Here is a 17,367-nt window from a genome sequence, read left to right as displayed (position 1 = left end):
GCGGGGGGGAGGAGAGTGGCCATATAGAGAATTGCTGGTTGAACAAGAGGGAAAGTTAAAATTGAAAGAATATGACAAAATAAAAGACAAAATAAAATCTATGATGCTGGCTGCATCATAGACAATTAAAGGATATCTTTAAAGAGGACAGTAAGAAAGGCTTCTCATAGTAGGTTTCCAAATTCCAAGCAGGAAGTGATAGAAGAAAATACCAAATACCAAGTAAAATTGGTAATGATTAAATGGGCCATAACATACAATTTGAACATTGGATAAAATTGTGGAAAGTAAATTTGAAATTTACAGATTATATACTATTGAGAGAGAATTATGTGAAAATGATGTATAGATTGTATCTATCACCGGTTAAACTGGCAAAAATGTATAAAAATGAAAAGAAAGAGTGTTGGAGATGTGAAATGGAAGGTACGTTTTATCATATGTGGTGGGATTGTAAAAAGGTAAAAGCCTATTGGGAAATGATATATAATGAATTGAAGAAAATGTTGAAAATAACTTTTGTAAAAAAAAAAAAACCAGAAACCTTCTTACTAGGTATTTTAGGCCAAGACATAAGGAAAGAAAAGAGGATTTTATTTATGTGTGCCACTACAGCAGCAAGAATGTTGATTGCACAAAATTGGAAGACTGGAGAAATACCAAGTAAAGAACAATGGCAGGAGAAGTTGATGAACTGTGAGGGGAGAGACTCCATCAGGCAAGGCCTCATTCCACCTGCCTTGCCCCACTCTCTGCTTCTCAATGTGTATTGTATTTTATGTACTGTGGTTTGCCATTGTCTTATTGATTACAGTTTAGATATTATTGTAACTGTTGAGGGGATTTCTGTTTAACTTTTATATGTTGATATTATTATTTTATATTATTCTAATGATTGTTGAATGTTACTTTTTGGATGGAGGTTGCCTATTTTAAAGTTATGTTTTATTATCACATTTTTGTATTGCATTAGATTGTTATAAGATGTACATTTTTTGTTTCTTCAGCTTGTAAACCGCCTTGAGTATTGTAAGATAGAAAGGCGGTATACAAATTAAAAATGATGATGACGATGATGTAGAACTGGCAAAAATGACAGACAGACTAAGAGAAAAGGACAACAGCGACTTTTAAAAACAATGGGAACCATTTATAGAAACAAAGAAACAAAGATAGACTTGATGGCAGGATTTAAATAAACATTCACACTGTTAGTATTAGAAAATGTGTAGAAGATAGAGAAATATGGTGTGTTTACTTTTATGTTTTTAGGTTTGATGTTATGTTATTAATAACTTTTTCTGTTAGGAGGTAGCAAGGTGGGTGAAACGAGTAACAAACCAGAAGGGGAAGTTGGGGAAGCCTAGGAGGGGAGGGAAGAAGGAATACATAGTAAAGGTTAAGACTTTGAGATGTATGTAATGAATGAAAAAGAAAAATGAATAAAATTTTATTTCAAAAAAACAATGAGTCTGTAAGTGACTGTGGAGGCCAATTCTGGACCCACACGTCCTTCCACAGTGGGGACATAGCTTTCCAGGTGGGAGTTGATCATGGTTAGGGTTTGCCATGCATGCCGTTCTCTTAGCACGCTTCTCCCTTGCGTTCTGAATTCGAGTGTCTTCAAAGTCCATGACGCATTTGGTCGAGAGCGAAGTTAGAACAGTATAGAATATGCATTGATTTTCCTGCCTGTGTCTAGAGTGTTAATAGCTTACTGTTTTAGGATGTGTGTTTCTTCACTTTCATCTGCCTAGGAGGGATTTCAGTTTTATGTCTCCGAAATATCCAGGCAGTGGCCGGTTCCTGATGGGATGTATTTGGGCTGTGTGTTCTCCCCCCAGCTCACCACTCCCCTAGTATTTCCCGTAACCCCCCCACACACACACACAATCTGGAAATGTGAAATCCACTATGCAGCTATGTGCAGGTATTTGTTGATCTGATAATCTGGGAAAGGAAGAAGATGCAACCTCATCCAGCACATATTAAAAAACCAAATTATGTTTTAAATACAATTTTTAGATAAATCAGTTTTGCACGGAAGAGCAGTCAAATATTTCAAAATACATGTGTGTTAGCGAGACAGTTTCCTTGTTGCATAGTCTAGTGAAAGCCAATGTTTCAGAATAGAACTCTGCTGATGAAATACCAAGTTACAGGTAGGTAGCGTGTTGTCTGCCGTAGTCGAAACAGAAGAATTTTTTTTAAAAGATTCCTTCCAGTAGTACCTTGTTGTTGCTGTTTAGTCGTTTAGTCATGTCCGACTCTTCGTGACCCCATGGACCAGAGCACGCCAGGCACTCCTGTATTCCACTGCCTCCCACAGTTTGGTCAAACTCATGTTCGTAGCTTCAAGAACACTGTCCAACCATCTCATCCTCTGTCGTCCCCTTCTCCTTGTGCCCTCCATCTCTCCCAACATCAGGGTCTTTTCCAGGGAATCTTCTCTTCTCATGAGGTGGCCAAAGTCTTGGAGCCTCAGCTTCAGGATCTGTCCTTCCAGTGAGCACTCCGGGCTGATTTCCTTCAGAATGGAGAGGTTTTATCTGGCAGTCCATGGGACTCTCAAGAGTCTCCTCCAGCACCATAATTCAAAAACATCGATCCTTCGGCGATCAGCTCTCTTTATGGTCCAGCTCTCACTTCCATACATCACTACTGGGAAAACCATAGCTTTAACCAGGTGGTGTCTGCTTTTTAAGATGCTGTCTAGGTTTGTCATTGCTTTTCTCCCAAGAAGCAGGTGTCTTAATTTTGTGGCTGCTGTCACCATCTGCAGTGATCATGGAGCCCAAGAAAGTAAAATCTGTCACTGCCTCCATTTCTTCCCCTTCTATTTGCCAGGAGGTGATGGACCCAGTGGCCATGATCTTTGTTTTTTTGATGTTGAGCTTCAGACCATATTTTGCGCTCTCCTCTTTCACCCTCATTAAAAGGTTCTTTAATTCCTCCTCACTTTCTGCCATCAAGGTTGTGTCATCTGCATATCTGAGGAAAAAACCGGAAAAATGGGGGGGGGGACAGTCCTTCAGCCATATTGAAGGCTGCTGCCCAAATTCCCAAAGTGCCCCACTTGGGAGATCCTGGGAAGAGCTATGAAGACCCTCCTGGATGGGGACGCCCTCAGCTCACATTCTCAGTGCCAGAGATTCAGGCATTCCTGCTACCAGGAGGCCCAGGGACCCCGAGAGGTTTGCAGCCGACTCCACCGCATTCCCACTACCAGGAGGCCCAGGGACCCCGAGAGGTTTGCAGCCGACTCCACCGCATTCCCACTACCAGGAGGCCCAGGGACCCCGAGAGGTTTGCAGCCGACTCCACCAACTTGGCAGGGAGTGGCTGGAGCCAGAGCGACACACCGAGGCTCAGATCCTGGACCTGGTAGTCCTGGAGCAATTCCTGGCTGTCCTCCCCCTGGGGATGGAGAACTGGGTGAAGGATCAGGGAGCGGAGACCAGTTCCCAGGCAGTGGCCCTGGCCGAAGGTTTCCTCCTGAGCCAGGCAGAGGAGAAGCAGCAGCAGGTGAGACAGTTTCATCCTGGTAACTCCCAGAGATCCATGGTGGCTGCTGAATTCTGAGTGTGGTGTCTCTTAAAAGGCGAAAGTGGCTCTTGGGTGCAGAAGGTTCCGGGTTCGATTCCCGACATCTTCCGGCAGGGCTAGGAAATCATCCCTTCCTGAAACCTGGAGAGATGCTTCCAGTCTGTGCAGACAGCACTGAGCTAGATGGTCCAATGGTCTGGTTCTGGACTAGGCAGCTTCCTTGGTTCCTATTTAAACAGCTCTTCATTCTGAAGGAAGAGAACTAGAAACTTGCTTTGCCTTTCACATGTGCCCTCAATATTATTTGAGCGCAATTTCAGCACCCCTTCACATTTTTCTGTTTTTTCCTGTCTATGCATTATTTCCCTTCACTGTGCCCACCCCCTCCAGGAATGTTCTCTCTCTCTCCCCCTGCTGAGTTGATTCCCCCTCCCCCCATATCTGAGCGAAAGGGATCCACAGGTCATAGAATAAACATGTCCCCCATATTGGTCTCTACAGCCAGAGAAGGCGCTGCAACTCTCCCAACCTCTTGACCTCACCCCCAAAGGCACACTCCTCCATGGTCTCCCGAGACAGACGGATGCCAACATCGTCATGGATTCCTGCATTGCAGCGGGTTGGACTAGATGACCCACAGGGCCCTTCCACCACAGGGCCCTTGCTCAGAAGGCAAACTTCACAAAATGTCCCAAACCAATGGAGAAGCAATATCACAGCTGGTGGGGGCTGTTGGGAGTTCAAATCCTTCTGTTGATGGTAAAAAATTGATGGCTGGGATTTTGTGCATGATCATGTGACCATGATGTGAAGTGGAGAAGGGGGGATTATTGAATTGGTAAATCAAGAATTGGTAGAATCTGTGTGTGCTTGACTAAGGTAAAGGTAAAGGGACCCCTGACCATTAGGTCCAGTCGTGGCCAACTCGGGGGTTGCGGCGCTCATCTCGCTTTATTGGCTGAGGGAGCCAGTGTTTGTCCACAGACAGTTTTTCCGGGTCATGTGGCCAGCATGACTAAGCTGCTTCTGGCGAACCAGAGCAGCGCACAGAAACACCATTTACCTTCCCACCGGAGCGGTACCTATTTATCTACTTGCACTTTGACGTGCTTTCGAACTGCTAGGTTGGCAGGAGCAGGGACTGAGCAACAGGAGCTCACCCCATCGCGGGGATTAGAACCGCCAACCTTTTGATCGGCAAGTCCTAGGCTCTGTGGTTTAACCCACAGCGCCACCCACGTCCTGTGCTTGACTACCCAGAGCTTAAAATACATGACCTTTCACGAACCCATTCAAATGAATGCATTTGGAGAGGACCCCTAATTTAGCAGAGAGAGAGAAAGAGAGGACCTGAAACACAGGACAAAACTCTTTATCGATGCAGGACATTTTACACTTAAATATGGGACAATCCTTTACTATACAGGGCAGGTGGCAACCTTACCATTGTACAGCAGCCCAGTCTCCACACACACAAACCCTCTTCTTCTTTGTCAATCGTTTGTAGCTGAGTAGGATTGTCTTCCATAAACAGGTATTAACAATGAGTCTGTAAGTGTCTGTGGAGGCCAATTCTGGATCCACACGTAGTGAAAGCACTGGTCCTTCTAGCTCAGTATTGACCACTCTCCAGCATTTCATATTTTTTTTTTTACGATTTTCAGGTTTATGCATTTCAATAATTTTATAATCATGTTAACATTTCAGAGCTCGACTTCCTTCCCCCTCTTTCTGCGGTTCCTTAAATTTATTTTTAACGTTTCCTGCATATTCCAACTTAATTTACTCATTTATTCATCTACTTTAAATATAGACTCTTATAAAACTGCAGGTTATTACAATAATCCTGCCAATGTTTTTACTTGTTTCCAATTGATTTGTAAATATTCAAATGAACTATCTCTCTCCATTCTTTTATAAAAAGTTTGTTATCCTGATTTCTTCTTTTTTCCAGTAAGTTTCGCCATTTCTGCATATTCCATAAGTTTTTGGATCTGTTCTTCTTTCGCTGGGACTTATTCTTTCCATTTTTGTGCATGTAACATTCTTGCCGCTGCAGTCGCATACATAAATAGATTTCTGTACAGTTTGAGTAGTTCTGTTCCTATAATTCCCAAAAGGGAATTCCCAAAACGCTCCCCAGTGTTTCAGACAAGAACTCTCTCCTAGCCCTACTTGGATAATATGTGGTGGAATTGTAAGGTAGTAAAAGGATTTTGGAAAATGATATATAACGAGTTGAAAAAAATGTTTAAAATAACCTTTGCTAAAAAACAACCACCCTGAAGCTTTCCTTTTAGGAATTCTAGGAGCTGAAATCCCAAGAGAGCAGAAAGGACTATGTATGCCAGCGGTTCTCAACCTGTGGGTCCCCAGATGTTGTTGGACTACAACTCCCATAATCCCTGAGCCTTGCTAGCTAGGGGTGATGGGAGTTGTAGTTCAACATCTGGGGACCCACAGGTTGAGAAAGGCTGATGTATGCAACCACGACTGTGCAGATGTTATCGGCCTGGAGATGTAAAGCTAAAGTTCCTACCAGTAAAGAATGGCAGATGAAGTTACAGTGATGCATCGGGTTACATACGCTTCAGGTTAAAGACTCTGCTAACCCAGAAATAGTGCTTCAGGTTAAGAACTTTGCTTCAGGATGAGAACAGAAATCGTGTTCTGGCGGCGCTGCGGCAGCAGGAGGCCCCATTAGCTAAAGTGGTGCTTCAGGTTAAGAACAGTTTCAGGTTAAGAACAGAGCTCTGGAACAATTTAAGTACTTAACCTGAGGTACCACTGTAATGGATTATGCTGAAATGGCTAAAATGACTGGAAGAGTCAGAAATCAGGAAGGCCAAAATTTTATTAAGGAATGTGGAAAATTTATAACCCATCTTGAATTAGATCATCGGAAAGAGTTAAAATAATTAGTAGGATTGGAATATCATTTGTAGCTTAAGGGTGAACTCTGGACACAATGGAGATGTAAAAAAATTGGATCATCATAAAAGATGCGGGAGGAAATGATTAATAACAGGACCCACAAAGGGGAGGATGGAAGTCCAGGGGATTCCTTGTAATCTTGTTTTTATGATTTATGTTTGATAGATCTATAAAAATTTAATATGAAAAACCAAATATTTTTTTTAAAAAAACAAGAGAAGATGCTCTAGCCTCCAACCCAATCAGTGCCTCAAGGTGCGAAGAAGGGCTAGTGAGGGGTGTGTGGCCAGGATACAGCTCCAAGAGCCAGATAAAGCCCAGGGGGCCGTATTTGGGTCCCAGGCCTGAGGTTACCTACCCCTGCCACAGAGAAACAAATACAAGCTTTTGCTCCCAGAAAAGAACACAGACACACCAAGCGTAGTCACAACCTGCTCTGTAAGGCAGGATTGTATGAGCTAACAGAGCTGGATTCCTGGTGTTTTGGCACTACCCACAGGGACTGTGGTGATGTTTTGAAAGGAGGAATAGAGAATCTGCACCTCCTAGTCCGGGATGCTGTTGGACTACAATTCCCATGATTGACAGATGGTATCTAACTTTGAGTAGACTACAGAGCCGTAGCTAGGTGATATTGCACCCCTGGCAGAACCATCCAGATTGCACCTCCCGCCACAGACAAATTAGCTCTTCTTTCCACCTCTACTCCAATTCTTAGTATGAGCTTCCGTGTCTGTTTCAATTCCATTGGCTTCCTAAACTGTCTGGAATGAGCGATAGCCTCCAACTCCTGAGGAGATGAGGAAGCTGACCACCATTTTGCTTTACCTCAAGGCTGTATCCAACCAAGATACACTCAGAATGAACCCACTGCAATTAATGGACCTAAGCTTAACCAATTGGCATTCAATATTTATTGATGTTTCTAATTATGATTTACATATATTTTGCTGGGTTTATCCTTACATAGTGTACTCCACATATTTTTTAATGAAAGTGCATATTACAAATTTGTAAAAATAAATTCAAAGAGCAGAACATTGCATTCAGCCCTTAAGCTTTTTAAAAATTATGATTAAGCAGTTTCTTAATAACTCTTGTAACTCGCTCTACGTGGGGCTGCCCTTGAGACTGACCTAGAAACTCCAGTGGGGTCCTCACTGCGAGATCACATTCATCCGGTGCTATACCAGCTGCACTGGCTCCCGGTGGGGTACAGGATCAGGTTTAAGGTCTGATTTTAACCTTTAAAGCCCTATATGGCCTAGGACCCTTGTACCTACGGGACCGGTGACTTCTGTTTGAGTGTATCTGAAGGAGTGTGCATGCACACAAAACTCATACCAATAATAAACTTGGTTGGTCTCTAAGGTGCTACTGAAAGGAATCTGAAAGGAAAGAGTTTGGGTGTAATATTCGACACCTTCCTTTCCATGGAGGCGCAGATAGCAGCTATAACAAAGGCGGCATTTTTCCATCTCCGCCAAGCTAAGCAGTTGGCTCCTTACCTCTCTCGCCCTGACCTAGCCACTGTGATCCACGCAACGGTCACCTCCAGACTGGATTATTGTAACTCGCTCTACGTGGGGCTGCCCTTGAGACTGACCCAGAAACTCCAGCGGGTGCAGAATGCCGCAGCGAGACTCCTTACGGGGTCTTCGCTGCAAGATCACATTCATCCGGTGCTATACCAGCTGCACTGGCTCCCAGTGGGGTACAGGATCAGGTTTAAGGTGCTGGTTTTAATCTTTAAAGCCCTATACGGCCTAGGACCCTCGTACCTACGGGACCGCCTCTCCTGGTATGCCCCACAGAGGAACTTACGGTCTTCAAATAAAAACATCTTGAAGGTCCCAGGCCACAGAGAAGTTAGGCTGGCCTCAACCAGAGCCAGGCTGTGGCTCCAATCTGGTGGAACACTCTGTCACATGAGACTAGGGCCTTGCGGGACTTGACATCTTTCCGCAGGGCCTGCAAGACAGAGCTGTTCCACAAGGCCTTTGGTCAGGGCACAGCCTAACTCACTCCTTTGGCAATCTTCACAGAACTTTAGCCTAACAGTTGCAATCAATTTGATTTCAATTAATTTTATAATGGAATGATTTTAGAATGTTGTACTATTTTATTGTTGTTAGCCGCCCTGAGCCCGGCTTCAGCTGGGGAGGGAGGGATATAAATAACATTTATTATTACTAATTTCTAAATTAAAGGAAAAGTCAGTGGGTATCCTTTAAAAAATCAAGTGAGAAGAAAGGTTTTATTTTGTTCTGGACATTTTTAAACTTTCCAGGATGGCTTTCCAAACAAGAATAACCACAAAACAGCAAAAAGCATGACTTTACACACAGACAGGAGCAATAAAACATCTCCAAAATGCCAGAGATTTTAAGAACTCTCTCTATAAAATTACAAAAAGTTGACATAGCTTTTTTTCACTCTGCAGTAGAAAGGATCAGAGCTCTGATGAAAGATCTTTCCACAAGAATAGCATTTAGAGTTTATCCCACACCTGAATTTGAAGAGCTTAATTCCAAAAGGGACTTAAGTCAATTGCGACCATAAATTTATTTCTGACTAGGTCCTTTCTGAGTGCAAACACGATTTTCAAGGCTTGCTAACACAGTAACTTAGGCCCAAAATTTATACAAGATTCCACACACACCCCGCCCCGTATTGATGGGACTCACGGCAACATCGACAGGCCAAAACTGGATTTTTGGGGGGTCAAAATTAAGTCCCTTTTGGAATGAAGCTCTTCGTTTGTTCATGAGTGGTTATGAAGTTCGTTGTACACTAACAAAATTGGGCATCACCCATGCGAGTTCTCCGATGTGAAGAAAGGTCCCGACTTTGATAGCTCTCTGGTTTGTATCCAACCAAGGCTACATTCACACCATATCTCCGATTTGCTGTGACGCGGCTTTATACAGGCAAGGCTTCCCCCAAAGAATTCTGGGAGGTGCCATTTATTAAGGGTGCTGAGAGTTCTTAGGAGACCCCCTGTTCCCCTCACAGAGCTACAATTCTCACGAGTGTTTTAACATGCCAGCTCCCACAATTCTGTGAGGGAAGCCATAATTGTTTAACGTGGCACCATAATGCGTCAAATGAATGGTGTGAATCGTAGAGTTGGAAGGGACCCCGAGGGTCATCTAGTCCAACCCCCTGCAATGCAGGGATCTCAACTAGAGCATCCATCACAGATGGCCACCAAACCTCTGCTTAAAAACCTCCAAGGAAGCAGAGTCCACAACCTTCTGAGGGAGACTTTTCCACTGTCCAACGGTCAGAAAGTTCTTCCTGATGTTTAGTCAGAATCTCCTTTATTGGAGGTTGAAGCCGTGGGTTCAAGTCCTACCCTCCAGAGCAGGACAAAACAAGCTTGCTCCCTATTCTATGTAACAGCCTGTGGCGATCACACAGGGTCCCCGGACGTTTAACTGTCTATTGATCCCTGTGCCACCACTGTGCTCGCTTCCCCGCTGCCACCAACCAGTTACTCTCTGGTAAAACACTGAGTCCAGACAGTTGTTAAAAAATGAACAACAACAACAACAACAAAGAAAGTTTATTTTACAAACATTAACAAGTTTATGGTTTCTCAGATAATATTCCTGCCAGTAGCTTAACTTTAGTTTCCTTACCGGCCTATACCTTCCTAATACCTCCTGACTGATTATCTCAACTGTTTGACTGACTCCCCTTAACGAATTCTCTCATTCTGTCACACCAGACTAGCCCAACCCACAGACTTATCTTCTCTGTCTCTTCTAAGTCCAGACTGTCTTCTCAACAACTCTAACTCTAACCCCTAAAAAACCCTCTGTGCTTAAACCTTATACACAGTTAACTCTGCCCCCTGGGTTCCTATTGGTTAATCATTTTACAATTAGTTAACCCTTTTCCTATGAACCCAGTATGATGTCACACACAGAGGAGGGCAAACACCACACAGCCCTTCAGATCTTTGAAGATGGCTATTGTATCTCCTCTCAATCTCCTCTTTTCTAGGCTAAACATACCCAGCTCCTTCGACCGTTCCTCATAAGGCTTGGCCTCAGAGTAGACCCATTGCAAGTAATGAATCTACGTTAGTTAGCTCCACTGGCTGACTAGCATTGGCTTCAGCTCTCCTTGCAGTCTCCATTTCTATGGGTTCTCTTCTCTGTGACTCCGTTGATGAGCCGCAAAGTACTTACTAGTACTAAAGCTCTTGCCACACTTGAGGCATTTAAAGGGTTTCTCCCGTGTAGACAGTTTGATGTGAAATAAGGCTAGTACTAAAACAGAAGCTCTTTCTGCACTCTATGCATTTAAACGGCTTCTCTGTGTGGATTTTTGGGTGGGAACTGAGGTACTAGCTATTACTGGAGCTGTTTCCGCACGTGTGGATTCTCTTATGTGAATTGAGGTTGGGTTAGGGTGAATTCTCCGGTGTGAACGGAGGTTCGTGCTGTCGCTAAAGCTCTTTCCGGGCATTTGTACAGCTTCCCACCCATGTTAATCTTTTGATGCGATGAAAGGTTGTGTCTCCTACTAACCCTCTTCTTGCACTCAGGGCATTGATAGGGCTTCTCTCCCGTGTGGATTCTCTGATGAAGAGTAAGGTATTCATAAGCGCTGAAGCTTTTCCCACACTCCAGGCATTTATACGGATTCTCCCCGGTGTGGATCCTGCGATGGGAAGTGAGGCTGGTGCTCCGACCGAAGCAATCCAGACATATAAAGTTTCTCCCCTGTGTGGATTCTCAGGTGCCTTTTGAGGGTTGATCTGTCACTGATGCTCCTACTACTGTCTGAATATTTAAAGGATTTCTCCCCTATGTGGATTCTCTGATTAGCAGCGAGGCTCGATTTCGAACCAAAGCTTTCCCCATTCACTAAGCACAGAGTCCTCTCCTTTCCTCCATCCATGTTTTCTTGGATTTCCAAAATGTCACCGTCTTCAGAGACAGGGGATTTATTCTTCCTCATCTCATTTCCTTCTGTACGTGTGATTTGGCTCCCCTCTCTTTGCAACTGGTTAGTTCCAAGGCACCTCCATGTGACTCTCCTTCGTTCTCACTCTCCCAACATTCACCGGGAAGAAAGAGACACAATTATTTGGTAAGGCCCCCCAAAGAGAAAAGGAGCATGAAATCAAGGAAGAAACGCAATTGACTGCTGTTGTGAGCGAGATGATAGAAGAGGGGGAGAACAGAGAGAGACACAGGAAGCAACTGACATTGGGGGAAGGGTTATACAGTGCTACCTTGGGTTACAGACGCTTCAGGTTACAGACCCAGAAATAGTACCTGAGGCTAAGAACTTTGCTTCAGGATGAGAACAGAAATTGTGCGGCGGCAGCGTGGCTTTCCTGTGGCCTTCAAGAGCAAAACCAGACTTAAGGATTTGCTTGCCTTCTTCTCTGGTGGAAAATGGGCAACCTTTGGCACAAGAAGTGGCAGAGCAGGAAACAGACACATTGGGGTCTGGGCAGGCTCTCTGCCAGTGGCGAACAATGGCTTGGGCAAGCCTTATAGTCAATGACACACATAGGGGGGAGTAGGGCTGGGGGACACCAGTGGGCAGCTTCTGACAAGGCAACACAGAGTGGCATGAGCCTGAACAGCAGCAGATCCCATGGCTGCAAGGAAGCAGAAACACACAAGCTCAGCAAGGCAGGGGGAGAGACGTCATCAGAGGAAGAGGCCGTTTGCTCCCTGAACTCCTCTCTTATCGGAGCCAAGATAGATGCCATCTACAATTGAATCAGCAAAGTTCACGTCCGTATCCTCACCTTTCACTAGAGGAGGATTCCCACACTTGGGTCTCCGGTTCTTTCTGGACTACAACTCCCATCACCCCCAGCTAGCAGTATTAAGGGATGATGGGAATTGTAGTCCAAAAACCAGCTAGAGGCCCAAGTTTGGGAAAGCTTGAACTAGGGTATCTAGGGCAATTGTTTTCCTAACACAGGCATTTTAAACAATTCTGGATGCTCTTCTGTAAAAATATATCAAAAAACCTGCATTTAAAACAGAATCTGATTTCCTAGCATTGCGTGCTGGATAAGGTTGATTTCTTTTTGCAGTCTAGGGTTCAGCACCTCTCTGCCCAGGAATTCCCAAGAATGGCTTCCGCCTTGTCACAGGAAGTGCAAGCATTTTAGTGAATGACAAACATGGGGGGAACAGAACACAATCATTGTTTTACTTTCTGCAGGAGTTATTTGATATGAATAAAGATCTTCCCACAATCCAGCCCTTTCTAAGATATTTCCCTTGTATGAGTTTTTACTGTTTAGGAAGGGAGCCCCTGTCACTGAAGTTCTTTCCATACGCCAAACATTTCTAAGATTTCCTTCCTGTATGATTTCTTTGGTGTCTATTAAGGCCGCTACTCTGACTGAAGCTCTTTCCACACTCTGAACATGTATATGGTTTCTCTCCTGTATGACTTCTTTGGTGTCTAGTAAGGTGACTCCTGTTCCTGAAGCTCTTTCCACACTCGGAACATTTATATGGTCTGTCCCCTGTATGAGTTCTTTGATGCAACATAAGGGACCTACTGCAAATGAAGCTTTTTCCACACTCTGAACATGTATACGGTTTCTCTCCTGTATGAGTTCTTTGATGCAACGTAAGGGAGCTACCACGACTGAAACTCTTCCCACACTCCAAACATTTATACGGTTTCTCTCCTGTGTGCACTCTTTGATGCAAGGTAAGGGTGCCATTCTGACTGAAGCTCTTTCCACACTCCAAACATGTATATCGTTTCTCCCCTATATGAATTTTTTGATGCAAGGAAAGGGAGTAGATGCGACTGAAGCTGTTGCCACATTCCAAACATTTATAAGGTTTGCTGCCTCGATGAGTTTGTTGATGTCCAGTAAGCGCACTGCTGTGACTAAAGCTCTTGCCACACTCAGAACATGTATATGGTTTCTCCCCTGTATGAATGTGTTGATGCAAGGTAAGGTCACTACTTTGAGTGAAGCTCTTTCCACACTCTGAGCATGTATACGGTTTCTCCCCTGTATGAGATCTTAGATGGAAGGTAAGGCCACTACTTTGAGTGAAGCTCTTTCCACACTCGGAACATGTATATGGTTTCTCTCCTGTATGAATTCGTTGATGGGAGATAAGGGAACTACTCTGACTGAAACTCTTTCCACACTCCAAACATTTATATGGTTTCTTTCCTGCGTGTACTCTTTGTTGATGTGAGGTTAGAGCTGACCGACTACCTAATCTCTTTCCACACACTGTGCATTCATGCTTTTTCTCCTCTCTGGGAATTTGGTTTTCACCACGCTGAGATGTACAAGAGTCACCCTCTGGCTTCTGCTTTCGTCTCCCCTCTCGCCTGCTGCCTCCATCTTGAACCCTCAGATTCCTTTGCTCCTCCTCCTCTTTGGATCCTTTTGATGACACTTCTGATTGTTCCCCTTCTGCCAGCATCCCTTCAACATCTCCTGATGGAATAAAAAGGAAAACTGATGAAATGCTAAAAGAGCGTCTTCAGCCCAATCATTCAGTCAGGACACAGAGATCCAGGTCCCAGGGCCTTGTGGCAGTTCCCTCACTGTGAGAAGGGAAGTTACAGGAAACAAGGCGGAGGGCCTTCTTGGCAGTGGTGCCCACCCTGTGGAACACTGTCCTTCAGATGTCAAACAAATAAATAACTATACAAGTTTTAGAAGACATCTGAAGGCAGCCTTGTACAGGGAAGTATTTAATGTTTAATATTTTATTATGCTTTTATATTTGTTTGAAGCCAGCTAAGTCAGATCCGTGGCATACAAATAATTAAAGTATGAATGTTAGTATTATTATTTATTGAGTTTATATACTGCCCTATACCCAGAGGTGTTAGCATGATTCACAGAAAAGATCACAGAATAAAAACATTTTTGCATGGCGCCTAAAGGTGTATAATGAAGGTACTAGGTGAACTTTCCTAGGGAGAGCTTTCCACAGACGGGGAGTCAGTGCAGAAAAGGCCCTGTTATTGTGTTGCTACCCTCCAGACCACTTGAGGAGGAGGCCCACAAATGAGAGCCTGAGGGTCCAGGTAGGTTCATACAGAAAAAAGCAGCCCTTGAAGTATTGTGGTCCTGGGCCATTAAAGGCTTTATAGGTCAAAACCAGCACTTTGAATCGGGCCCGGAAACTATTTGGTAGCCAGTGCAGTCAGACCAGGATGGGGGTAATATGCTCAAACCACCTTGCTCCGGTGAGCAACATATCTGCTGAATTCTGCACTAGCTGAAGTTTCCAGACTGTCTTCAGAGGCAGACCTACGTATAACGCATATCTATATCTAACCTTGAAGTTACCGGAACATGGACAACAGTAGATTGGCTATCCCTGTCCAGATAGGGGTGTAACTGGGCCACGTATAATGCGTATCTAAATCTAACCATGAAGTTACCAGAGCATAGACAACGGTAGTTAGACTATCCCTGGGCCCAGGGGCGTACCTGGGCCACCAGACAAAGCTGATGGAAGGCACTCTTGGCCATCTGAGCCTCGAGCGAGAGCAAAGGATCTAGGAGGACCCCCAAACTACAAACCTGCTCCTTCAAGGACGTGTAACCCTATCAAGAGCAGGCAAGCTTCCAGCCATCTGTTCTAGGGAACCACCCACTAACAGCACCTCACTCTTATCTGGATTGAGCTTCAATTTGTTGGCTCTCATCCAGTCCATTACCCAGGCAAGACATTGGTCCAGCACTTCCACTGCCTCACCAGCAGATAGGAAGGAGAAATAGAGCTGAGTGTCATCAGCATACTGCTGGCAATGTACTCCAAATCTCCAGATCACCCCACCCAGCAGTTTTATATAGATGTTAAACAACATGGGGGATTGGATTGAGTCCTGTGGAACCCCACATTGAAGGTTCCATACAGAGCCACCAAAGCAGTTTCTGTGCCAAAACCAGGTCTAAACTCTGACTGAAATGGATCCAGAAAATCAGTTTTTTCCAAAAGCACCTGGATCTGGTCTGCAACCACTCGCTCCAGAACCTTGCCCAGGAAAGGTTAATTAGCAACTGGCCTGTAGTTAGTTAGGATTCAGGGAATGCTTCTTAAGGAGTGGTTTTACCTCTGCCTCCTTTAAACATGGAGGGACCACCCCCTCTTCTAAAGAGGCACTGATCATCTCCCTGGTCCTGCCAGCTGTTACCTCCCTGGTGGATTTTATCAGCCAAGAGGGGAAAGGGTCTAGAATCACTCTGACTGATCCAAGAACCGTGTCCATATCCTTGAGCCTTACCAACTGAAAAAACTCATCCAACATAACAGGACTAGAATGTGCTCTGGACACCCCATGAGACTCATCTGCTGTAACAGCAGAGTCAAGGTCTTGGTGGATACAAGCAATTTGATCGCCAAAAATGTGTTGCAAACAAGTCACAGCCAGCTACTGCTGGTTCTACTCCTCCCTTGGGCCAGCCTGTAAAAGGCCCCGTACAACCCGGAAAAGTTCTGCCAGACGACATAATGAGGATGCAATGGAGGCAGAAAACTATGCCTTCTTTGCAGACTTCACTGCCACTAGGTAGGCTTGATAATGAGCCCTTACCAGTGTTTGGTTGCATTAATTAGGGTCTTTCGTCCACTTGTGTTCAGTCTCCCAGCTTGGAGTGTACCAGGGGGCCAATTGGGCTCCACAAAGTGGGAGAGGACCCTCTAGGGTATTCATATTATTAGTTTTACCAGTACTATTATCATTATTAGCCTGTCTGTATAAGGCATCAGCCACACTTTTAAAGTGGACTTGAAATTGCTTGCTTCTCCTTTTTTTAAAAACCTCTTCTGCCCCGAACTGCTCTTGCAGAAACTGCTTGCTTAATTGAAACAAACATATATAAAATGTGTGTGTTGGGGGGGGGGTATTGGCTTGTTTTTGTTTATGTTTTGATAATGTACTTTGAGTTCTTATATTGTAATGTTATCCTGTGAATGGATATCCTGAGGCCTGTGGGTATTGGGAGGTATATAAATTTAATAATAGTAAAATCAGGCTGGATAAAAATTATTACAAATTCCAGGGGGAGCCCCAGCAGAAAGTTTTTCAATGCTTAAGGGTCTGCCTTGACCCCAAGCCCCATGGGGAGCCCAAGGAAGGTCCCCCACCTGCCAGAGTTGGCCTGCAGGGAGAAACACCTATAAATGAATCATTTCAGCTGAATTATATACAGAATGCATTAATTATGGCAAATGTAAATATTATGGGAAATACCCTTTGCAAAAGCGTGGGCATTAGGAGAAATCTACACCAAAATGCTGACCAACTTTCAAGAGGTTGAAATAATTTAAAATTAAATTATTTAAAATTAACACTATTTAAAAATAATAACGTGGAAATCTGGGTAAATTGACGACTAGAAAAAGGAGACAGAGGAAAAGAACTTACATTGAAAGGGTTTGCCTAATGGGGTTTTTTTAATCCCTCCCCACACTCCCCCCAGCTGCACCCCCCCCGTCTCTCCCCCTTTATAATACATAATACATACGACCCACCTCCAGCGCCTCCGCGAGGAAGGAAAGCCACCGCCATGACAGGTATCTCTCCCCCCACCCCCCAGAAGCGGGACAGGAAGCGGAAGCTGCTATTCTCCCGACAGCCTTTTCCCCTCCGCTCTAGGAATCTCAGCTCTGTCGCCGCTGCTCTTAACCGTTTCGGAGCCGAGCGGCAGGAGCCTCTGGGCTTCTCCGGGCAAAGAGCGAGGAGAGGCGCTGGTCTCGCCTCCAGAAAGACCCGCTGGATCAGCTGCATGGAGCCCCAAAACGTTTTCTAAACTATTTATTATTATAATTATTTTCAATTTTCAAATTAACAACGTTTTTCCTTTTGGAACATACATATCCAATCCAAATTTGCAATAATTGCCTC

General features: G+C 44.4%; 4 protein-coding genes across 6 annotated transcripts in view; 1 reads left to right on the top strand and 3 right to left on the bottom strand.

The window, feature by feature from the left end:
• LOC309364802 (uncharacterized protein) overlaps positions 1 to 15,352 on the bottom strand; it is a 145,143-nt gene extending 129,791 nt beyond the window's left edge. For both annotated transcript variants that reach the window (XM_081902717.1, XM_081902718.1), the window contains exon 1: positions 15,124 to 15,352. The gene's annotated coding sequence lies outside the window, so the exon portion shown is untranslated. The remainder of the gene's footprint in view (positions 1 to 15,123) is intronic.
• The window catches only part of LOC309364388 (uncharacterized protein), a 128,158-nt gene that overhangs the window by 86,414 nt on the left and 24,377 nt on the right, over positions 1 to 17,367 (top strand). The window lies entirely within an intron of this gene.
• Positions 1 to 17,367, bottom strand: part of LOC309364936 (uncharacterized protein) — a gene marked incomplete at its 5' end in the record, with an annotated part of 136,404 nt that overhangs the window by 109,745 nt on the left and 9,292 nt on the right. The window lies entirely within an intron of this gene.
• On the bottom strand, positions 10,865 to 17,351 carry LOC309364891 (uncharacterized protein). The gene is made up of 2 exons (XM_081902870.1): positions 16,995 to 17,351; positions 10,865 to 13,939 (listed from the first exon to the last, which is right to left on the bottom strand). The coding sequence occupies exons 1-2, from the start codon at positions 17,248 to 17,250 to the stop codon at positions 12,813 to 12,815; spliced, it is 1,383 nt and encodes a 460-aa protein (XP_081758996.1). The 5' UTR covers positions 17,251 to 17,351; the 3' UTR covers positions 10,865 to 12,812.

This window comes from Podarcis melisellensis (genome assembly GCF_964234715.1).
Source record: "Podarcis melisellensis genome assembly, chromosome: 2".
NCBI classification, from domain to species: Eukaryota; Metazoa; Chordata; class Lepidosauria; order Squamata; family Lacertidae; genus Podarcis; species Podarcis melisellensis.
This window is presented reverse-complemented; position numbering and strand designations above follow the sequence as displayed.

Bases quoted from the DNA above. Each gene is read 5' to 3' on its own strand.
- LOC309364891 (XM_081902870.1), bottom strand. From the start codon at position 17,250: ATGCAGCTGATCCAGCGGGTCTTTCTGGAGGCGAGACCAGCGCCTCTC. The intron at 13,940-16,994 runs GTGGGTCGTATG...TTATTCCATCAG, and splicing joins TCCTCGCGGAGGCGCTGGAG to GAGATGTTGAAGGGATGCTG.